General features: G+C 47.6%; 1 protein-coding gene across 1 annotated transcript; it reads right to left on the bottom strand.

Moving 5' to 3' along the window:
- Window positions 1-4452: 4452 nt before the first annotated feature.
- Window positions 4453-13400, bottom strand: LOC115327103 (3-oxoacyl-[acyl-carrier-protein] reductase FabG-like). Its single transcript, XM_040217283.2, has 3 exons — window positions 13046-13400; window positions 5161-5363; window positions 4453-4874 (listed from the first exon to the last, which is right to left on the bottom strand). The coding sequence occupies exons 1-3, from the start codon at window positions 13374-13376 to the stop codon at window positions 4470-4472; spliced, it is 939 nt and encodes a 312-aa protein (XP_040073217.1). The 5' UTR covers window positions 13377-13400; the 3' UTR covers window positions 4453-4469.
- Between the last annotated feature and the right edge of the window lie 11412 nt (window positions 13401-24812).

The raw sequence follows: 24812 nt of genomic DNA, 5'->3' as shown, positions 1-24812 counted from the left end.
CTCTTGGAGGGTTATGCCTTACGGGCTGAGGAATTCCGCGGCAATCTTCCAGCGGGTGATGAACGAGGTGTTGAGAGAACACCGCAGATACGCGTGCGCGTGTATCGACGATGTAGCGGTTTTCTCGGAGTCGTGGGAGGAACACGTCGGGCACTTGAGCTCCGTGTTGGAGACGATCGCTGGTGTGGGACTGACGGTGAATCCCACGAAGTGTAAATTCGCGCAGTCCAAGCTTAAGTACCACGGGCAAGTCATGGGATCAGAAACTCATTCACCTGACCCAGAACGAATCAGTGCCATATCTGAACTGAAGGCACCCAGGACCAAACGCGATATGCGCAGTGTGCTGGGTTTCTTCAATTACTACAGGGACTAAGTCCCCGGGTATACCGAGATTGTCCGCCCATTGACTGACTTGACGCATAAGAGGGTGCCGAACCTGGTACCATGGACCAAGGCGGCGAACGCTGACTTTGACGGAGTCAAAGAGGCTCTGGTGGCGCTGCCGGAGCTCACCGCACCCGATCCTACTCGGGAGTACACTGTGACCACTGACGTCTCTGAGTTCGTTGTCAGCGCGTGTCTGTCGCAAATTGTGGAAGGCTTATCTAGACTGAGTGCATTTCTGAGCAAAAAGCTGACGGAAAGCCAGGCAAAATGGTCCGCCATTGAAAGAGAAGAGTACGCCATCGTGTGGGCACTAGGGAAACTCGACACCTGGCTGTTTGGGGCGAAGATAAAGGTCGCCACGGATCATAACCCGCTGACGTATCTAACGGACGCCGCTTTCCCCAGTGCCCGACTGACGCGTTGGTTGTTGGCCTTGCAAAAGTACGATCTAGAAATCGTTCACATTAAGGGCTCGCTTAATAAATGCGCTGACGCCTTGTCGAGGCTAGACAGGCATGACTAGGGTATTATGATCCTGCCCTAAAGTTTAGCAATTCTCATCACTGATTTTGCGGGACCACGGAATGTACAGGAGTTGCACCAACCTGTGTGTGATTGTTGGTGGTATTTTGACTTTTACATGACAGCTATCATGACAATTTTTCTTCTGGGTGTGTGCTCAGACGTTTTGCCTGCGGCAGCAGTGTGTTTACTTTTAGTATTCCTGTATTTGTGAATTGTAATCCTTTTCTCGTTTTTTTTATTTCGGTGCGGTCTGATTTTGTTGACATTTACGGATGAACGCTTGGTGAACGTTTAGGGCGTAATGTTCACGTGGTTGCTTTTGATAAACTGTAGGCCAAGCGGTCGTTTCGAATATTTTCCAGTGCGCTATTCGGCGAAGGAATTTATGTTGCGCTTACATCAGGTGTCAACGCAACAGTCTTGGTGGGGAGGAGTTGAGTATATAAAAATCATGCTTATTAATTAAGGTGTTTTCTTGTGTTAGAAAAGTTTATCTTTCCAGAGTTGCGTCGGAATTTTTTTTTAGCTTTCTATGTTTTTGTCGGCGGGGCCAGAGCGACCGCAATACGGGAGCGGTTCCCCCGCGGTCGTTAAGAAACGTCTTGAGTTTCGGGGGTCTGCTCCGACCAAAACCGGGAGAGCCCGGGGTTGGAGATGCTTGTCGCTTTTAACCGAATGTGCCCGTATATAGAGGGTTTTGCAGCTTAGTGTAAAATTGTCGCTTTTTGCCCGATGCAATAATTTAGAGGTTGGCGCCAGTCAGACTGGGAAAATTGCAGAGAACGACTCTACAAGGAATTTGGGTTTGGCGTTTGGAGCGCCAGGATGACAGCTCGCCGACCATTGGAGAACAGTGTGCCAGGTGTGAGTGGTGGAATTTGAAGAGATTGGTCTGTTCCTGAGGGGAAAGGAGGCCCCTGCGGGCCTACAAAAAGAGTGCGGAGAGGATTTGGGGGATTCGTACTTTGGATTTGATTGAGAGAAATTGGGGACAGGGGTCGAGACTTCAGACGAGGCAGGATTGTGTCCCAAGTTAAGACTTGTAACTAGTGTAAATATATGCACATATTTCTCTACAAGCTGTGAGTCGACCCGTTACTCAGCGACGTTCGTGCCACCACGCTCCAGACCATCGGAGCGGAACCTGCCTCCCACACCACCGGGAGGACCAACAACTTTAACTTGTACCAGGACGGAATTTGCTTTCTAGCTATTCCTTTGTTATTGCCCTGTAAGTGCGCGATGTCGGCATCGGTTACCGAAAGTAATATTGCCACCAAACAGAAAGGCACCAAGGCATTATTCATTCGATGCTTGCATTGTTAACCTGTCATCGGTGTAGTCACTGGCAGGATTATGGTAGCAGCTCTGGACGTTTTCAGCTGCCCTGCCTGTAGCGCAAGCTTTCTGTTTTCAATAATAATTTGGGCTCTCGTGAGCCTTGAGCGTGCACGCGCAGCCTACGTGTGACAAATGCTATCTTTTGCTGTGTTATGACCCATCAGGAGATGTTGTGACTCCACGTGAGGAGCTCAACTTTGTCATTCGGAAGCTACCTGCGTGCGTCGATGGCCGGCTCTGGACTGAGTACGCTGGACTAAGTGTGACTTGCAGCGAACTGCCGACTGTGAACTAAGTATACTGGGGTTACAATTGCGCCATCGCTCATGCGGCAAAAAAAATAATGCGTGGTAAATGCTGAGGCTCCACAGCTGATGATTCGCGAGCAAATGGGCATCATGTGAACTGAGCTTACGTGTAGCTCGGCGCCGACGGTCACCTGTGATATAAGTGTGCTAGACTAAGTATGTCTTGCAGCAAACTGTCGTCCGCGGCCTAGGTATGCTGAACTAAGTATCACACGCCGCCGACTCTCAATAGCGAACAAACTATGACTGGCCGCCAACGTTCGTTGCTGACCAGATGCTGCCGATGGTCGCATCTGGATTAAGTAGACTGCACTAAGTATGAATTGACGCCGATCGTCTTCTGTGGACTAAGTGTGCCGCAAGTGACCCTCGGCTATATACTGCTCAGTCCAGCTGTTTGCGCTCTCTTTCATCACCTCTCTGTAGCGCCGAGAAAATAGTTCTTACAGAGGATCGGATGGGTTGGGTTGGGTTTCTATGGAGCTTCATGAAGAATCCCGCATGTTACGATTAATTGTATTCAGTTATAAATATATATAAAATATTATGGCTAAGTATACCTTCTGTTTACTTTGGATGACAATGCATTGCCTGTTATGCGCTCTGTATATCTTAAGTTACCTTGGCCTGCGTGTAATGCTTTTTTGAGAAACTTGAGCGTCAACACTTTTTACACAAAATCCAGCCATAAACACATTCGTTCAAACGTGCATCAATTGCCGCAGAACAGGCGACAGACTTTTTACTCTCTGCTTCCTATTTGACTCCAATTCAACTGAAAATCAAACAATAGTTATCTCCACACATGCAGTGACTTCACAGCCCTAGAGAAAGTAACGTTTCTGCCATTATATGTTTTAGGACCGCGTCAGCCTATCAAACGGCTTTACCCCTTCATGCTCTCTAAGCCCTTCAAGCACAAGACCCACACCTTTTAGTCCTTCAACCCTTTAGATATCTATATTTAGGCTTTCAGGTTTGGATGGTGTAGCTCTTATACCCTCACGCCTCTCGAAACCGGAATGGAGCCAAAGAAAAGCAGCATGACTGGCCCTAATGACCGTTGACATGAAATCGATTGATTTGTATGTAAGTAAAAACTGAAATAGAATAAACAACATTATTCACCCGTACTCGGGATCAATCATCTCTAGGCTGAAGCGAACAGACTAAATACTGGCCACCGTGTTCTTTTTCGGCGAAAACATGCTGCGAGGTAGACAAAATGCTGCTTGCAAATTTTCCGAAATATACGCTAGTCCAAGTTTTAAATATGAACGGGTACACCACCCCTTCTGCACTCAACGGGCAGAGGAGGCGCAGTTTTGGCGAGCATTTAATTTCCACGGTAGCGTTTTTACTAACACCACAAAAATTATCACCAAGATCTGAAACTGCGTTTATCCACACTGTCGCTGTGTTCTCTTTTTTTCTTTTTATTAGAAAGTGCATTAGTTTTTATTTAATAGAATCGATCACGTACCTAAGCTGTATTTTAAATATCCTAAACAGTTATTTGTGGACTTATTTTTACTCCCGGCAAGCATATTTCTGCATTTATACTTTTATGATAAATCAAAGAGTGGGAGTTTTACGTTCTAAACCAAAGAAAGGCAATATAAACGCCTGAGCGGAGGACTTAGGGTAAGTTTAGAACATTTATGACGTGCAACCGAAGTCTCAGTGACATGGCGCTTTTTGAGCAATAATCTTCCTTCATGTTGCGTGAACCTCGGCCGAGATTCAGACTGGCCACCTGAAGATCGGTAGCACGGCGCATTTCTTCGGAGCCACAGAGGCGGCTATAATTTTACGGTAAGCAACTTTGCACTTAAAAACAAAACAACGCCTTTCCATTATTTTTCTAAGCGAGAGACTCAGGAGTTTATTTGTCGCAATAATGAATCATAGCATGCTTCCTCCCGCAACATCAACTGTAGATCCAGTCATGTAGGATGCTTTCAGGCTGCACATGAACGCAATTGTTTCCGAGATTTCGAGTGGCTCCGCAATACGCTGCAGGGGAATCCTCATCGCTAGCCTCTCTCTTATAGTATCGTTTCCGTACTTTCGAATCATGGGAGTGTTGGTAAGGCCGGGCAGAATCGCATTAACCCGGATACCCCTTGTAGCCAGTTCAACGGCGACGGCCTTGGTGAACGCAACGACACCACCCTTGGAGGCTGTGTAGGCGGAGAGTCCTGGAAAGCCACCCTTGCCGAGTATGCTCGCAATGTTCACGATAGCTGCTCCGGTGACGTTCCGATCTAGCATGTGCTTCACCGCTTCTTTGGTAACCAGAAAAGTACCCTGAAAGCGAAAACGTTTGAATGAAATATTGGGTATGCCCAGCGAAGGGGGTTAGCGAAGATCTGAGGCATTTCTAACCACGTCATAATTAACAGATGCTCAAAACACCTGTTCGGTGGCACATGAGGGACAAACAAATAATTGTATCTTGAAAACAAAACATGTAGTAAGCATGATATTGCACTGACAATAGATGTAAATTAAATTTATTGCTAATTTATTGTTTTTTCTACACATAGACAGATTCCCTTGAGATATATGAAAAGGTTATAACACTTCAATTTACCTTAAGATTGGTGCTGATGATGTCATTGAATGTTTTGTCAGCTAGAGTGACGACTGGTGTAATCTCATGCAAAATGCCAGCGCTGTTCACTACAATGCTGATGGTCATATTGCTGTACTCGAGCTCTATGCATTTGATGAGAAATTCTACCGAAGTTGAATTTCGAACATCCACGTAGATCGCCTTGTGCTTGAGGTGGCTGCCTGCAAACAAAAGGAAGATTATATCGCACAAACATAGAAAAAATACTATCTGAAATTGGTATTAGGACTCTCCTCCAACTTTAGAGTCCTTGTCAAAACGTTTGTCAGAAAAAAGAAATATCAGAGTAAGCGCTTTTAGTAATAGTTCAGACTTCCACTGAAGGCTCTAACTTGAAAAATATATTATCACATATAATCGTACAAAAATGTGTCTCTGGTTTCGTAGTGCTCACTAATTAAGCCTAAATATATATTACTCGAACATACAGTAACTAGTAACGTATTTCTTTACTTTTTTTTTTCGTAACACCTAAAAAAATTACCCCTAATTTATTAGAATCCACAAATAATGCAAGTTTCATTTATGTAGCACATTTTCATCAGTCGATAACAATATGTTACACTGCCACGGAGTTGAAAGGTGGTCCCTCTTCACAAATAAGGTAATGAGCTACCTTCTACTCATTCCAGACCTATTTTCCTAATAGGGATCTGTCGTAAAGTAATGAAACAAGTTAAATAGATAAACCTAACTCTCTCCTTTCTTACTCTCTCTCTCGCTCTCTTTCTATCTCCCTGTCTCTCTCGTTCGTGTGGCTTCTGGAAAATAAAATTATTTTGGCTATTTTAGCATAGTTTTCGCAAACACTACTTCCCTAAAACGCAACTACTGTCTTCATATTTTCAACCTTAAGAACCGTTCACACACTCGTGATTCCTTAGAACTGAATGCCTTAAAACCTCTTAAAATCAATTACGACGAGAGAACACACTGGTGCGCTGGCACCCCCTATGTGGGAACCCCGAAATTGCATTTTAGTAGTGCGAAGGTTTGTGGGTCAGGTCAAATGTACGTAATAGTGAGTTTTAGGGAGCCGGCATAAGACACAGTCGATAGACCAAACGATCGGTACTTCGGATCGGACGCTCGGACTTATGTTTTTATAAAACGGTTTTTAGAGAACCGCGTTTGCAGACGGTCGGTACAGCTCGCGCCTCTGGCAACGGAAATGCGCAATGGCTTCGTAAAGAATTAAAAGCAGGCATGCTTTTTCTTTTTGTGTGTGTGTGTGGGGGGGGGGGGGGGGGGGGAGGGGGAGGGAAGGAGTGTTTGGTAATTTGACGCAATTGAAGGAAGAACATTTCCCGTTTTAGAAATAGCCTGAAGCTAACTTTGCGGAACAAAACATATTTCGTCTCGTTTCGCAAGAACTGGAGTGCTAAATGTGGTAGCGCCTTCTCTACCGTGAGTGAAAAGTTTATCTGCTAAAGGAGGATACGATCTTGATGGAAATCATGGCGTTAGACTCTTTCAACAATGAGCTCGAATTGGCTTTATTTGGCCAGAAAAACTTAGAAACATACATATTTGAATTGGCTACCCCAAAAAGGAGAAGATATTTGACGGCGAGACTAGGGACGTTCGATCTGGCGTCGATGGATGAGGTGGATATGCTACGCCAACTTTGCTTCCACAACGCTGGTGTAGCTCATTCTGGCTCCACGCTCCAAATCCCGGACCACTAACGGCTGGGTCATCGGTCAGGCTTTAAACCAGTGTCGTTAGCGTCTTCATCAAAATGGCACAGCGATCGCTTCAACAAACTGAGCTATGCCATATCCCCAGAAACTGAGACAAAGGAACAATATCATTCGAAGAAAGGGTTAGTGTCTTGTTCAGGTTTCGTCTGTTTTCTTTTATTTGTCGTCAATTCGACAATATTATCTACCCGTCACCATGAAAGTTCTCCGCCACCCCCGGATGAATTTATATAAAAAAAACATCTTTTGTGTAGGCGGGTTCGGTCCAGCGATGCAATCGTTCCAGCCAGAGTCAGTCGTTATAACAAATGATCTATCAAAGTAACGCTTTTAAGAATAGTAAAGGGATGCTTCAACGAAATTTGAAATAAACCTGTAGTATTCAAAAATATAGAAACATGATCTGCAATATCTGTAAATGACAATCACGCGTTTTATTTCGAGCCTGATGGCTGTAATTTTTATTATGGCGGGGCCCCACTGTGAAGCGCTCGGAGAGCAGCCACCGGAAAGCATGTGACATCCGGCGTAATTGTGACGTGGCGTGTCTCGGGGCGAGTGAACTTCCGGCGAGACTGACGTCGACAAAACGATTGGAAGCAGGGCATTTAGCCGTCGCCATGTCTTTCGTTGTGCGGACATATGCGTTATATTACAAGTTTGCCAAAGCTGCGCTCACGCGCACGCTGCTCATGCTTGTATTCATGGGGCCCCAGTGAAGCAATGCGGAGTGCCAGTTCCTCTGCTTCTTGCGCAGCTCTATTGAAAAACCAGCATGAAAATCAAACTGGCCGATCTGGGAACTAAGACGGTCAATCTGGTCAATGTGGTAGTCAAACTGGTTTAACTGGCAATCAAGCTGGTTTAAGCTGGGCAAGCTAGAATTTAAGCTGGCCAGTCTGGTTTAAGTAAAAACCTGCATGGTCTAACTAGGATCTGGTTTTAGATTCAATCTGGAGTAGCTGGGAGCCAGTCTGGTCCTAACTGGTCAAACTGGTTCTCCATGGAGCCAATGTGGGCAAGCTGGGAGACAAGCTAGTCATGCTGAGAGACAAGCTGGTGAATCTGGTCGAACTAATAACCGTGGTGGTCAAGCTGGTCATGCTGGGAGCGTGCACGTCTAGGTCGGCTAGAGATAGCCGAACTGGCATTGCTGGGAACGCGAGCGCCAAGGTCGGCTTAAGTTGGAACGAGGCCCCATCCTGTTCTTTGTCCTCTCGTTTTTGGTAGACGACCGGGCGCGTCAGGCGCGCTGCAAGCTACCTTTGTGTGCGAGAAAAGAGAGATCTCTCTTTTCTCGCACACAAAGATAGAGGGAGAGTTTTAGGAACGGAGAATTTGAGACGCGTTTGGCTATTTTGGGCAGATTTTCGAAGGGATGGCTGTGTGCGCGTTGTTTGGAGACTACTTGAACGACGGTGCAAGCGAAGCGGGGTTTGAGGAGACAGCGAGCGGCAGTCCGCTCTGTGCGAGAAGATGTCGGACGTCGCGACTGAGACGTCGCTTCGTGTCTTCCAACGTGTGTGTGCTCGTGAATGACGGTGGTGCCGAGGAGCATCGCCAATGCCATCCAAGCCACAAGCATTTCCTCGCCTCTGCCGACCACGCAAGTCGATGCTTCGCTGGCAGGACTTAGGTTCGCTTCTCTCATGCGAGTAGTATTTCTTTTTCTGTGGCATGTTTTTGGCGTGTGTCTAGTATTTTTCGTTTTGAGAGATAAGCAATCTGGTTTTATTAACATTGTTGGCTTTGCACCGAGAGCCTCTGTCTGTGCGTCGGTTAGTACTGTGTTAGCGCCGAGTATATGTAGCATCTGAGTTCATATGAGGCGGCCGCAAGTACGAAAATAGTAAATTGGATGCCGAGTTGGCTTTTCTGAAGAGCTTGGCTTGTTTATCCTGTGTATTAATTTAAACAGGTGAAACTGGTTGGGAAGTCCACCAGCATGACCAGTTTGACCAGCATGACCACCATTCAAAATTGGGCATGCTGGGGCAATAACCCAGCTTGAAGCTGGGACCAGATTCACCAGCATGACCAGCATGCCAAACTGGGCTTGCTGGGGCAATAATTCAGCTTGAATCTGGGACCAGATCAACCAGCATGACCAGTATAACTAGATCAACCACCATGACCAGTATGACCAGATCAACCGACATGACCAGCATGCCAAGCTGGGCATGCTGGGGCAATAACGTTGCTCGAAGCTGGGACCCGCTTAAGCTGTTTTTTTTTTTCAATAGGGAGGGGTTGCATCTGACATCAGAACGCCGAGCTTTGATTGGATCTGATGGAGGGATGGGGAGTAGACCTCGATGATAGCTGCTTAGAGGTCTACCCACTAGACTTTCAATCAAATCCAGTCAGAGCTCGGCGTTTTGATGTCACCGCAACCCCTGCTTATGAAGCAGACGAACTCGCTCTCCGCATAGTTCTAGGCGAGACAGGCATTGTCACTGTCTGTCAATGTTGTTAGACGGCATTACAAACGAGGCTTTTAGCAGCAACCACCAGATGCGATTTGATAATCGTGTATTTTGTTCTGAAATTCCCTTTCGTGCCTTTTTCAACAAAATATTGGGGTGTCCGATAATAGAATGCTCCAGTGATCACGTTAGATCATAAAATAAGAGCCAAAATTTTGTTGTAGTGTCCATTTTCGTCTTTTTTAGTTAATGTTTTGGCATCTCAAAAGCGCAGTCGCGTCCCAAGCACAGCGAAAGCCGATGAGGGCGTGCTGGAGGCCGGTCGTTTCAAGAATTACAAGAGGACGCTTAAGCTTCGCCTTTAAGAGTGGAACGCGATAGCTAAACATGAAAACTCCCACTCGTTCTGAAGTCGTGCAAGCATCCGCGCAGACATGCAAGCCCTGTAAGCGCGTCTCTGTGGCCTAGAAATAAAGAAAAAAACAAGTGTCTGCGTGGCCAAGTCAGCCGAAGGGTCGTTGGTTCGAATCTCGCCTAAAATTCTTCAGGTTTATATTTAAGGCAAAAGAATTACTTTATAAATTGAAATTATCCGAGGCACGCAGCGACCTCTAACTGGCATTACATATCCTGTTTTGTAATCACTTTGATTCCCCTCGTGACGTCACGTTTCACATGAGCGTTGTAGGTTCTTTTAAATTTCCGCGCGGGGTCATGTGGCTTTGACGTCATGACCATATCGACCAATCAGGATTTTCCCGTTACAACACCACCGACGCCGGCTTTTCTGTCACTCGAGCTCCTTAAATTTATCTGTTGAAAAGACGTCCAGCCAGTCTCACCTTGTATAACTGTAGCAATACAATCTAAAAGCTAATGCCTACAACCCCCCCCCCCCCTTCCCCCAAACGTTACCACTATATTCAAACGCAAATTGAAACCATCACCAAACGTTACTACTACTTTTTTTTAGTGGATATATGCAGTGCCGCGTAGCCGGCGCGAGAACCGACACCAGCGCGTCTCGCTATTTCAACGCTAACATATGGCGACCCCAAGACGGACGCGTCTGTCGCTCTGCGGCGTCTGTCGTCCAGCATGGGAGAGTTCGCCGTTTGGAGCGGGTTGGGATCCACTACCGATGATATCATGCGCAGGCATTGTCTTCTAGGTGGTATCAACTGTAGTCGACCAATACAGCATAGAAGACGAGGCTTGCCCATTCACCTCTAAACGACATCACTGGCGTATCTGCGGAGCGCCGCCAGTTTGCTTCAGCCTCGCCGTCAGCGCGAAGGGCAGCACCTCACAACGGGTGCAACGCTACCATGTGGCGACGCCGAGGCGGATGTATCTGCGGATTTGCGGCGTGTCCCGTCGAGCTTCAGAATCTTTTCCGCTTGGGGCGATCGGGGATCCCCTAATGATCACGTTATTCGCAGGCCTTGTCTCTTAATTGGTATTAGCTGGTAGCCAACTAACACTACCGAGAAGACAAGTTCTGCGCATTTTCCCCAAAACGTAATCACTAGTGGATCTCCACAGCGCCGCCTAGATCCCATCAGCATAGTCGCCGGCGCATCTCGCAGCCTCTCACAACGAGCGCCACGCTAGCACGCTGCGACGTGAAGACAGACACGTCCCCTGGTTTGCAACCTCACTCACTTAAGTCCACCATGTTTGCCACTCGGAGAGGGTCCGAGATCAACTAAATATGACGTCATGCCTTGCTTTCAAGGTGGTATTGGTTTGCCGCGTGGAGCGGGTGAGGGAGTCACTAAATATGACGTCCCATGGGTAGACCTAGCAAAGTTCATAACCAGCCCGAATACCATGAGTATCCTTCACGGCGTTCCGAAGAGGCTCATCGTAGAACAGGTAAGGATAAGGAACGGGAGTGGAATAGTAAGAAGCAAAAATGGCGTGAAAGTCCTAAGAATCATGCTAAAGGTTGTCGAAAACACGACAACGACGTCAGAATTACAGCGAATTACGCTAGCACCGATGTGCTGTCGCCGTGACAGACGTTAGGCGACATCGTAAATGCCCTCAAATTTTCATTTAGGCGAGTCCTGTTTTTTTATTTTCCTTCGCTGTTAGAGAAAGGCGAATATATGTCGTTCACCCTCGCACTGAATGGCGAACACTCAGATTTTAAGATTACAAATTAGCTCGATATTTCACGACTTTGAAAAAAGGGAATTAACGTTTCAAATATATGAAGGTGGAGTAAGGCTGCTCAAGAGAGGGGCTTCAAGGTGCCAGGTCGAGCTGCCACTGCATAGCGCCGTGTCTCAAAATGTACCACTTCAGAAAGATTTGATATGATGGAGCCACGCAGATAGCAATTAGCTTTTTTAGTAAGGAGTCCGCCATCTCAACAAATGCGCTCTGTGGAAAGCCCGCTCTCAGCAGGCGCTCAATCAGTCTTGAAATGTCACTGAATGTTCCCAGAGTACCCAATTTCGTTCAGTTGGCTTCGCGGAAGTCCACCCCGCAGACTCCAGTTCGGCATGGTTTGTTTAGCCTGTGGCGGAAGCAATCAGGTGGGAATATTGGGGATGGGTCCAAAACAACAAACACGTATATAAAACGTTTTAGCGTTTCTATGGGTACGGGGGTACGCAAGGGCGGGAGCCCTGGGCATCGATAACTTAGGACCAGAAGGTCTAAACTAATCAACTTGGGCCAAATAACCTCCTTATATACACGTGTTTAAGTTCTCATCTTCCACGAACTCGCTCAAAGTATAACCGTATTTTCCTCTTTAAGTTTGCGTCGAAGTATCGCCAATCAAGACCACTCTTACGGGTCACTATGCGATCCAACACTTTTCGATACGTTAGCGTAGTGCGCGCTGTTATGAGCCATGCTAAATATATTTTGCACTAATGTGCTGTATTCCACTCCTCTCTAACCCCTGAAGGCTTCAAATCGTTGCAATAAATAACAATGTTGTTATGAAGACAACAACGTGCGCCACATGGACACTAACATATCTGTGTCCTATAATATTGGTGACCTCGTCTTGCTAAATGCATCGATCCGCCAAACAAAAAATTACAAAAACTTATAAAAAGAAATTGTCGGCCCATCTTTCCGGCGTAAGCTAAGAGGTGAATCTTCAAACACGAATTCCGTCTAGGGACCATCGCTGAATGGACAAAGACACCGTTCACGCGCCTTGCATATAGCTCTACTTCTACGAAGGCTAACTGCCTATCAGTGCCTTATGAACAGAACTACCACCACCGGGGGAAACTCGTATGGAGGTGACAGTCAGTTTCGTGAAAGGGAGACACGAGAACGAGCATTTTCTGCGCAGCAGTTCGGTTGTACTCGTACAGGACACCTCTTTTGTTCTATCCACATTTTACTATCACAAGTACTATGCCATAATCACCTCAGTCATACCTACATTGGACAAAAAACGATCAAATGGCGCAACTACTAAGCCCGCAAAATTACGGGGGTGCCTGTAGCCGAGAGCCGAAATTCAAGAGAAATATAAGTATTTATATTTTTGTGCAGCAGGGTACCTGCACACTGGGGTGGAAAACATACACACATCAAAGCTACGTAACAGCTAAAATAAATAAATAATTTAAGGAGTAACTTTCCGTATTTTAATTTCTGGGAAAGAGTATTCTTGCACTATTTTAAAATGTAAAAACATTTCAATGCACAAAAATATTTTCAAAAGGTTTGACTTACTTAACAGGTTGAGATATTTGATCGTTTGCTCTCCTCCGGTCTGATTGATGTCAGCTACAATGACGGTGACGTTCTCACGTGCGAGGACCATGGCGACGCTACGGCCAATGCCGCTAGCTCCCCCAGTCACAAGTGCCAGCCGACCTTGCAGTTCCAGGGAGGAGGTTCCAGGATCGTATTCTGACTTTTTGCTTGTCTGACTTTTTTCATTTTCACTTTTCGGGTGTGACTCCAACGGAGGTGAACCAGCAGAATCATCAGCATTCGACGCACGTCCCGTAATTATGCAGCAAAGGACAACCGAGAAAACATATTGGCGAATCTTTAACATGGTGAGAATGCAGAAGGTCTCTGAACACGTTGCAGAAAAAAAGCTGACTTCCCGATCAAATAGCGTTTTATTCGCTTGTTCTTTTATATCTCTCAAACGACCTTTAAGCAGATGGGGAAAACAACACCAATCCTCCTACGTATTCGACTCGAGGAGAATGCCAACAAAGCGACATCGTCGGCTATTTGGAAGCGGAAACGAAGAAAGCTGGCATTACATGAAGCAGCTGTGAAGTGTTCGTATAGCTGATTTTTGTGTATGAGTAAAAGCGTCCTTCATCTTATGGAAAGATCGCACCGTACGCTCACTCTTGTATATAGACGACTGTTTTAGCCAATAGCAGCTAATAACCGAAGTAACTCAAATCTCGTATTCGCGTAACGCCCTGCTCCATACGAAGGTGGTCGAGGTAAGGGGGGGGGGGAGGAAAGGAATATGTTTTGGATCAAAAGCCGACGTGCACACCCGGGTCTTGTATCTAGTTGTCGCCAATATGCGCAGACGAGGTCACTAATTACTCGAGGCTTGATTTACCCGGACAGATTAATGCATTTATTACACATTATATTACCATGCTGGCAACTGCAGTTCCTGTATAGGCTCCCTACGGGAGCAAAAATTGCGCGTTCATCCCCGTAGCGCCGCCTTTCCTGCACGGCATGTTTATCCTGCTCCTCACATGACTGAATTCGGCAAATAGCGGTGCCGCGTGTTTGAAGGGCGCGGCACGCTCAAAACAACAGGGGAATGCACGCCGGGGTACGCCCAACGTCTACTTTCTTGGACGGCATTTGATCAGGCTACTCACGTGATCGGATCTTGGCGAATAGCGGCGCGGTGGCACATGGAAAACAGACGCGCAACTCTGGCTCCCTTAGGGAGCCTATACAGGAACTCTACTCGCAACTGCAAAGTTTCGCCATCCGTCGGCGTTCGCACGAGTGAACGCGGCTTAAAGGGGCCCTGCAATCATATTTAAGCGTCTACCTTTTTTGCGGTTTCCACGTCTCTTGGGGTTCGGGCAAGCCAGCGGGCACGGAGAGAGTAACTAAATATCGGTGCGTCATTTTTTAACCGGACGACGCGGAAACCTCCTCCACCGACGAGTGCGACCCGCGGTAGCGAAAGCGCGCTAAATGTGACGTATTTGGTCCTGGGCTTACTACTGGTCAGAGCCGCTAAAAGCTTCCTTTTGGGTCGAAATACAAAATATAAGTGGCGCGAACCGTTTCAATTATTTATAAAAGAAGTTTTTGTTCAGCATTTTAGATCAGAAAAGAAACGAATGCAGTTTATAAAGTACGGAAACAAGAAATGACCAGTCAACATACCCGCCACCAAGCGGTGGAAAAGACGGCGCATACTAGAAAGGAATGGTGGAATCAGGCGCCGATACGGAAAGGTCCCGGATGTACGCGGCGGCGCTGCGGTCGTTTACGGACTGGAGGATCCGACCGGCTCCGGGCATTACGAAGGCCTTCGGCGAGCAGGTTTGTCTTGCGGTTTGGCCCTTTGGCAGTATGGCAGCGCAGACTGGCTCCCATTCTGTACTGATCTTTACCCCGTGTTTGCTGTCATTTGTGGCCAATAAAGTGTCATGCCAAATTAGTGTTTAATCGCGCAGCAAATGCAATGAGGGCAGCTCTGGCTGCCTGCTGCATACAGCCTATCCAAAACATGCTTTAGTGGCGCCCTCTCGCACAGTCAACCTGGAGTGCTGCAGCCATGAGCGCTTCGTGAGCTCACTACACCTCCTTTAGTTCACGGCCACTCAAGCAACCAAGATAGTCATGAGGGAGGTTATTTTTTGCTTGTTTTTGTAATTCAAATTTGCCTATAACTTTTAAAATAAAACGAATTTCAAGAAAAGAAAAGTTTCACTAAGTTACTCCGTTCAGGGCGTTCAGGTTCGGTGCAAATTAGAAACCAGTAAAAAAGCCCTTGCAGGGCCCCTTTAACACATGAACCAACATGTTTTAATTTAAAAGGATGCTGAACCGAAATTTTGATTCCACAAAGCACGCGGTAAAAGCGTGCAATGGGATGCTAGAAACACCAAAACATTACTCATACGGCGAAATCTCGAACGAATGACCAAATTGTTCAAGAAAAGGAGGCGCATTTGACAGATGATGTCGTCATATTTCTCCGAGAAGGAGAGGGAACGGCCTCGCGTCTTCTCCGCCTCACGGCCTTGAGGGAGCGAAGCGAAGAGAGGAGGAAATTCGGTATAGTGATGTCGCGCGCCTCGTCGGCCTGGTTCAATCTCGACCTCTTTTTCCAAAATGACGGCCATCCATTCGAGATATTGCCGCGCGCAGGGTCACAGACTTGTAGAAAGTTCTCGTTTATTCTTGCTGCGGACATAACTATCGTTTATCCCTGATTTTGTTGTTCTAGAAAGTGCTTGTTCATTCTCGCCCCGAGCGCGCTACGCTCGAACCTTCTCCGCCGAATCTTCGAGATAGTGACTCACTCTAGATAAGAGGCCGCCCGCGACCTTGTCGAGTGAGTTTCGCCCCAGCGTTCGACTCTGCTGCTACGCCGACTTCGACGCCCGCGACGCTCTGTTGTTATCTTTTGTACCCTTTTTATTTTTGGCACAAGTTCGCCACATTAATCGTTTATTTCTTCCTGTTTATTTATTGTTTTTGGTCACCACCCGTGACACTTTGGTGGAGGTGCAGGGTACCGCATGCCCGTGCAGCGTTCCCCTCCAAGGGCCCGCAGTGCAAGTCCGATTCCCGGCTCGGTGAGAAGACCATTCACCGCAGAACCTGAAACTCGGACCAGCCGCCGCACCAAGGGAGAGGATCCTGAGTACGGTTTGCTGCTGGACAAGCCCAAGCCGAAGAAGACGACGATGGCCAACCAGTCGCAGAACCCCGCCGCTCCTGCCGTCGTCTGCCTACCCGTCGCTCCTCGGACACCGGCTCCCTTCCACGGCGAAAACCACCAAGACATCGGCGACTGGGTCCAACAGTATGAACGAGTGGCCCGTCATAACGGGTGGACACCAGAACAGTGTCTACAGAATGCGTACTTCGCCTTGGAAGCAACCGCCCGGAACTGGTTCGAGAACCACGAAGCTCTGATCACTTCCTGGGAGCAACTCAAGGCTGAGTTGCAAAGAACATTCTCGAACCAACAACGAAAAGAACGCGCGGAAGAGCTTCTTCAAGCGAGGATCCAAGGCCCTAACGAGAGCGTCGTTAGCTTCGTGGAAGTCGTCCCGCGACTGAGCAACCGCGCCGATCCTGAAGCATCCGAAGCAAAGGAGCTCAAAGTCTTGATGCGCGGCGTAAAGGAAAACATTTTTGGTGGTCTTGCGCGATGCCCGCCTACCACATTCGAAGGCTTCATGACGGAGGCCACCAACATCGAACGTGCCCTTCAAGCACGAGCCGCCCACTATCACCTAGTTCCCTTCGTCGGTTCCTTTTCATCTTCCGGCTGCAACACCACGGACATCCGCGAGATAATCCGGGACGTCGTCCGGGAGGAGATCAAGAAGCTTCTACCTGCCACCGCAAGCCCAGCTTCGCCCTCAATCGCCGAGATTATCAGGGAAGAAGTCCAGCAAGCGCTGCAGCCTGAGGTTCTCGTCAGCACTGCTCCGGAACCACTGACGTTGAGTTACGCCGCAGTGGCCCGACGGCCACCGCCTCCTCGTCGCACCTATGTCGCGCCGCCCCGACGTCAGTCTCCTGCGCCGCAGAACTCTTCGGTTCTGCGTGGACTATCGCCGACAAAATGCCGTAACGAAAAAGGACGTCTACCCGCTGCCACGCATCGACGACACTCAGGACCGGCTGCGCCATACCCGATACTTTTCGTCGATCGACCTGAAGAGTGGGTACTGGCAGATCGAGGTCGACGAACGGGATCGTGAGAAGACTGCCTTCGTCACGACGGACGGGCTGTACGAATTTAAAGTGATGCCTTTCGGACTGTGCACAGCACCGGCGACGTTCCAGCGCGTAATCGACACCGTTCTTTCCGGTTTGAAATGGCAAAGCTGCCTTGTCTATCTCGACGACGTCGTGGTATTCGCAAGCGACTTCGACGAGCACCTGAGACGTTTGCGAGCCGTGCTACAGGCTATCCAGAATGCTGGACTGACACTAAAGCCGTCAAAATGTCGGTTCGCTTACGGCGAGCTCAAATTCCTGGGCCATGTCGTGAGTGCTCAGGGTCTAAGCCCTGATCCTGCCAAGACATCTGCTGTTGCAGAATTTCCCAAGCCATCAGACAAGAGAGCCGTCAGAAGATTTCTTGGACTGTGCGCTTACTACAGGCGTTTTGTTCGCGATTTTGCCAAGATTTCTGCACCGCTCACGTATCTGACCAAGGACGACGTGAACTTCCAGTGGGGGGAGGAACAAGAACAAGCGTTCAACGAACAGAGGAAAAGATTCCAGTCGCCCCCTATCCTCGGACACTTCGATCCATCAGCCGAAACGGAAGTTCACACGGACGCCAGCAACGCCGGACTCGGCGCGGCACTAGTCCAAAGACAAGACGGAGCAGAGAGGGTGATCGCTTACGCAAGCGGGGCACTGTCCAAGGCAGAGAAAAATTACTCGACGACCGACAAGGAATGTCTCGCTGTCATCTGGGCGTTAACCAAGTTCCGCCCGTACCTGTACAGGATCCCGTTTCGCGTTGTCACGGACCACCATGCTCTCTGTTGGCTCGCCAACCTCAAGGACCCGTCAGGACGCCTCGCTCGCTGGAGTCTGCGACTGCAAGAATTCGACGTGACCGTTGTGCATAAGTCTGGCCGCAAGCTTAACGACGCCGACTGTTTGTCTAGGGCCCCAGTCGAATCTCCTCCCGAAAGCACTGACGACGACGACGACGCCCGTTTTCTCGGTGCAGTGACAGATGCCGACATGGGAGCACTTCAACGAGACAACCCGGAACTTCGCGCCGTGATCGAACACCTCGAAGGCGAAGGAAGTTCAGTTCCACGAGTCTTGGCCCGAGACTTGTCAAGCTTCGCTCTGCGGCGAGGCGTGCTCTTCAAGAAGAACTTCAAAACGAGCAACCCTGCTTGGCTGCTGGTTGTTCCGGTCAGCCTGCGAGAAGAAATTTTTCAAGCATGCCTCGACGACCCGACGGCTGGACACCTTGGCTACAGCCGGACGCTCGCCCGGATTCGTGACAAGTACTACTGGCCGAGACTCCCGAAAACAGTCCATCTGTACACAAGGTCGTGCCATGAGTGCCAACGACGTAAGAGGCCTCCGACGAAGCCAGGAGGACTCCTGCAGCCGATACCTGCCCCGACTAGGCCTTTCCAGCAGGTCGGAATGGATTTGCTTGGGCCGTTCCCAACATCGACGCAAGGAAATCGCTGGATTATTGTCGCGACCGATTATCTTACATGATACGCCGAGACGAAAGCCCTGCCATCGGGAACAGCCGTGGAGGTCGCCAAATTTTTCGTCGAGCCCATTCTCCTTCGACACGGCGCACCTGAAGTAGTGATTACAGATCGCGTGTCATCCTTCATGGCCCAGCTGACGCAAGAAGTCCTTCGTCTCAGCCACACCGGCCATCGTCGCACCACGGCGTACCACCCGCAGACCAACGGGCTGACGGAGAGACTCAACAAAACCCTCATGATTTCCATGTAGGTCGACGTAGAGCACAAGACATGGGACGAGGTGCTGCCGTACGTCACGTTTGCGTACAACACAGCGGTTCAAGAAACCACGGGAATGACACCATTCCAACTGGTACACGGCCGGACGGTTACCACGACGCTCGACGCCTTGCTGCCTCACGTGCCAACCGGTGATGGCAACGACGACGCTCAACTGATCTCCCAGCGCGCGGAGGAAGCTCGTCAACTGGCAAGAGTCAAGATTCAAGACCAACAGCGAGTCGACGCACGCCGGTATAACCTTCGTCGCCTGGACGTCCACTTTCAACCCGGAGACCGGGTATGGGTTTGGACACCAATACGGCGCCGCGGTCTCAGCGAGAAGCTTCTGAAACGCTATTTCGGACCCTACAAGATCATCCGACGCCTCGGCGTCGGATGATCTTGTCCTTCCCGGCGGAACGCGCCCATCTGCAAGACGTCAGCCGCGACCCGAGGTGGTGCACGTCGTCCGGCTGAAGCCGTATCATAGAGTAATATACACAATGTAAAGAGCGGACACTGCCATAGGCCCCAGCGGCCCAGATAGACCAGTGACAGGTAGCGCTCCTAGCGGGCGGTATTAATTATATCTGATTCCGTTTCCGGTCAAGTTAGTTTTGGTTTCGGTTTGGGCGTTTCTGCTCCGGTTTTCTCCGGTACCGTTCTCTCTCTCTTTTCTCCCCGCCTCGCTCGTCTCTCGGGAACTCCTTGACTCCCAAAGCCGCTTTTTTTTTTTTTTAATACTGACGCACTTTTGCTTGATTTTGTTAGGATAGAGTCCGTGCAAAATGTGTTAAACAATATTTCAACTTACTACACAAAGCAGAAGTATATATATTTCTTGTTCTTTTTCTATTGTAAAGCATTGAAGTTACACAATCGCCGCATTGACTCCTGGCTGGTGGAGCATTTTGGGGTCAACAACAGTAAGTGGTTCGAACACATTTTATTGGACCACATTCATGTATACATGATTTACTTTAGAAGCTCTGTATGTTTTATACAAAAGAGATCATACTCACAAAAATAAATGAATATGAAGGACTTGGGCATATCGTACACTTAGTAATAGATTCTTAACGGAACCAAGTTAACAAAACCTTTCCACGGACAACATGCTGTATAATACATTCACTTTCACGCCGACTCGGGTACGGGAAGTAAGTGCAAAACTAAACCAGACATCGCTGTCATTACCAGTCATAAGAATATAAAGCACACACCGGACAGTACAAATTCCCGATTTTCGGCAAACATAAAAAACACCAATTTGCATAGCCTCAAACTCACTGCGGGCGAGCCATTACCAAACAATGAGAACTCTATTCGAAATCTGACAAGATTCAACGTCCCTAAACATTCCCCGAAATTGTTCAGAAAAAATATGGCTTCAGAAAAAAGTGGCTGAAGAACTATGGACAGTGGATACAAAAGTGGATACATTTTCTTTCAAATATTTTTAGCCTCTATACACTATTTTCTATCAAAATTTTGTAGAAAGTGAACAAATATTTTTGTTAGGGTGCCGTGATACACATTCGCTGGAAAAAGGGGAAACAAATATTTGGAGAGCAAGCTGCACGGACCACTTAATAAGCACTTTTTGTTTTTGGTTTAGCAACCGCCTATGTTAATACACTATTAACAGTTAAACCTGTCTCGTTCTTTCTAGCAACTGAAGAGTGCAACCCAACTTTGTCCAAATACCAATTAAGCATCTAAACATGTCAACACAAGCGTATTCTGGAAAACAATTTTAAAACCCCTTCGTGGTACTCCTCCGGGCAAAGGCTAAAACCGCCCAGACCTCAAAGTGTGCTATACAAGGCGGCACACACTCCTCGAACATGTGTCACGCTCTCTATTATGGGAAGAAAGTGATTTTCTAGTTGCTGAATGAAATGAAAGGCAGCTTGTGATGGTACTACTAAGTTCCCGAAGAATTTTCCAGGAGCGTGGTATGCTTTAGGAACAAGACAGTACTGGTGAGGCCTGGTCAAGTTATTAGACTCATCCGATAGCAGCTGTGAACAGCCACAGCTGTAAGTTGTCTGTTCAAGCAAAACCTTGATCAAATAGCGCCAAACGTAATAAAAAAGTGGACGAGTCATCAATTATGTTAGACCTGATGTCTGATGCCAGCTCAGAAATATGCTCTAGTGGCGGGAAGTTATCAATTGGAAGACATTCCACAATGTCTGAAATTAAACTTTCATGGTGTGAAGATGTTCGCAACTCCTTTAGAAGGTCAGTCTTGTCATCCTCAACGTTTTCATTGTCCGACAGTTTGACAGTTTCTTTATCCGGAGGTGTTTTATTCCTGAGATGAACTGATGCACATTTGGGTTTGTGTAGCAGCCCAGCATTTGTCGTATATAGCTACAAAAACGTTCTCAAGTTTGTCTTGCTGCAGGCGTCGTGTAAGTAAGAACTTAAATTCATGGCTGCTTGAAAGCTCATCCCAGAGCATGAGGACACTTTTTATAGTAACTTGCAACCCAATGATGGCTTATGGCTGCCTCTTAATTTGGAACTGCCATGCTGAAATCCATCCGAGTTACTGGTGGAGAAAATCAAGTATTTCAGATTCTGCCTTCAGAAAGGCATGACGCAACTTCTGCCCTGTCTTCTTGAATTTTTTAGCTATTTAGACAATCAAAAAGTATGAACATTCTATCACAGAAATAGGCTCTAGCCATGACTGCCTCGGGAAGATCCTTGGCATAAGCAATGGATATGATTGCAAGAAAGAGTGAGGCACTCAGTACCTGTGGGGCACAATTTTCTTCCGTGTTACAGAAAGGTTCTTGAAAGATTGTGTCTCTCAGTAAGTTTCGGAGCCAATTGCAAGCTAATCTCCTGGATAGAACAACAAAGTTCAACAATAGAAGACCACTCAATGACCTCATTTCCAATGCAAAGTTTGTGGGCTTGGAGATTGCTCTTGGTTGTTTTTGGGAAGGTGCGGAACATCAAAGACAAAGTAAACGTGTTCGTTGTCAACTTCAAAAAATGGCTTATCATCACACACACCAAGCTTACACTTGAAGCTCCCTAAGCACAGACCACAGCCTTTACTGTGAAGTCAACAGTCTTAAAGGGGCGATGCACTGATATTTGTATTTTGCTCAAATACCGCTTAGGAGGAATCCCATACGTTAATGATCTGTGAAATACCCTTTCGTTTTCACCACACGCAATCGAAGTCGCAGAAAAAAAAAAGATAAAGAAAAACGAGCAGAGTTCACCCCCTCAACTCGCAGCCAGAACAACCGGCCCCGTGATCTGGAGCAGATTATATGCCGCCAATGTTGATCATAGCCATGAGTTGGAGTTGGCATGGCACAGGATAGGCGCTGAGTTTCAGACATTGTTATGGTTCGGCTGTTGTCGTCATTGCAGCGATTGGGCACAGGACACTACCCGAATGTTTCTCGAGCTGTCGATTATCACGAGCCCAAATCGAGTGTCCACGCCATGCTCGGGTCCAATTTATGAGCCGTATTCACATATCGTCACTGGGCGGTACTGCTACCGCCCAGCTACGTCATCAGGTTTTTCGAAGGAGAGATTGAATGAAAACACTCGGTTTTGTCCTCGAAATTACAGCGCAACAAAGGAGTTTCTTGGTCAGTGACGTTGCGTGCGAGTATCCTTGAGTCCCACTAGTGACAGTAAGCTCGTGTAAAGTGAAAAACATTCCAATTGAATATCGTTGCACCGCCCCTTTAAGCTCCCGAATGCGAGAAATGAGGAGACTGCATTAAACAGAAGACGTTGTTGAAGTGTGCACAACAGTGTATGCAAGGGGCTAAACGCACCTCCTTGAAATTTCAGACAGCCTAACAACCAAGGCTCTATCTGCAATGTTAGAGGTTCGTTCAACACCGTCATCTGTGAACCCATGGACAATGTCGTGTAGGGTCGTAAGGTATATTCTTTTCTTAAAACAATCTCATCGAAAATCAACATGCACACACGTTCAAGTGCAGCCAGACAGCCCGGCAGAAACAACAGCGCGAGAAGCTCGAACTGATCGGCTCCACGAATTCACGCCGAGCATGCGAGCACGCGGGCGGTCATGCGTCACCTTGATTGATGCAAAGTAGACCGAACATGATGCAGCAGAAAGCACAAATGGACGGCACGCACGGCACAGACGAACGACGCAGGGACGAGCAGAGGCGACGGCGTGCAAGCAGGCAGGCCATGGCAGGCGCCATTCATCACGTGGTTTGTGTGACGTATTCAATTTAAACTATTTAGCCGTTTTAAGTACTTTAAATTTTTTTAAAGCATTGCCATTTAAAAAATAAATACTTTTCACAGAAAGAGTTTTAATTAATTTTAACCAAATTGCAGAAAAGCGCCACGTAGCGGAGGGTATTAAACGCACTATCTGGGCCGCGAATCGGCTCCTGTGTCCTCTCTTTACGTTTACTATATTACTCTGTGGCCGTATTATGAACGATAGAGCTTTCCACTCTCATCGACGGGTGGACTGTAAACTGCAGCTCGCGATTCTGCTGCCTTTTTGTTTTGGATTTGTTTTTGTTTGTTGTTTTTCGTTTTGTGCTGCATCGGGACGATGCACTTTTTTTAAAGGGGGGGATAATGCCGCGCGCAGGGTCGCAGACTTGTAGAAAGTTCTCGTTTATTCTTGCTGCGGACATAACTATCGTTTATCCCTGCTTTTGTTGTTCTAGAAAGTGCTTGTTCATTCTCGCCCCGAGCGCGCTACGCTCGAACCTTCTCAGCCGAATCTTCGAGATAATGGCTCACTCTAGATAAGAGGCCGCCCACGACCTTGTCGAGTCAGTTTCGCCCCAGCGCTCGACTCTGCTGTCTCGCCAACGTTCATTTCTTCCTGTTTATTTATTGTTATTCTGGTCACCACCACCCATCCGTGCGTGTGTGTGCGTGCATGCGCCCGGGTTTGTGTGCGCGTGTGGATGCGTCCGCGTGCTTGTGTGTGCGTGCGTCCGTGCTTGTGCGTGCGTGCGTGCGTTTGCGCGTGTGCATGCGTGCGTGCGCTCGTGTATGTGTGCATGTCTGCGGGCGAGCAAGCATCTGTGTTTGTGCGTTCTATTGAACTACGCCAGCAAGCAAGAAGACTTATTATTATTATTTTTATTCAAATATGCCAGCGCGAACTACAGTGGTCCTTCCTTAACTCTGCAGTAAACACTAGTTTATTGATTGATTGAGCTATATCATTGATGGTTGTGATTTCAGACAGACGCCAAACGGCCACTTCTGCAAACGGGGCGAACATCTGTTGCTCTTCTATATATCGCGCTTCGAACGTACCTCGAGACATCCGACGTCTTGATTGTTTCCATTTCAGCAGTTTGATTACCAATATGATCCGTTCAATTACAGTACGTACAGTTCAAATTCTGCTACAACGAAATAAAATCATGTATGTTTTTCTATTTTTTTTTAATATGGTATAACAACGATTTGCGCCCGTATAGCAGGCGACATAAAACTTGTGCAATTTTCAATAGAAAAATTTTGCACTCAAAGTGGAAAGTTTAATGTCGCACAGTTGTCGAAAGACAAGCAGTATGCCTTACGATTATGGTGCACGCAAAGCGGTTTTATTTCGGTGGACGTGCATAGATAACTATTCGGCCTGCTCCGCAGCGCCCACGCGCGGGTGCCGCGAGCGGGATTTCAGGCGCGACTAACCCGCCGAATTAGGCGAACGTGTATAACGAGTTCAGTTTTGTTTGTAGCATTTCAATAACCAGTGAAACAGTGAGGGTTCTTCTTGCACA

This window comes from Ixodes scapularis, unplaced genomic scaffold, assembly GCF_016920785.2.
Source record: "Ixodes scapularis isolate PalLabHiFi unplaced genomic scaffold, ASM1692078v2 PGA_scaffold5__190_contigs__length_132052651, whole genome shotgun sequence".
Taxonomy (NCBI): Eukaryota; Metazoa; Arthropoda; class Arachnida; order Ixodida; family Ixodidae; genus Ixodes; species Ixodes scapularis.
This window is presented reverse-complemented; position numbering and strand designations above follow the sequence as displayed.

Bases quoted from the DNA above. Each gene is read 5' to 3' on its own strand.
- LOC115327103 (XM_040217283.2), bottom strand. From the start codon at position 13,376: ATGTTAAAGATTCGCCAATATGTTTTCTCGGTTGTCCTTTGCTGCATA. The intron at 5,364-13,045 runs GTAAGTCAAACC...TTTTGTTTGCAG, and splicing joins CAAATATCTCAACCTGTTAA to GCAGCCACCTCAAGCACAAG. The intron at 4,875-5,160 runs GTAAATTGAAGT...TTTCGCTTTCAG, and splicing joins TCATCAGCACCAATCTTAAG to GGTACTTTTCTGGTTACCAA.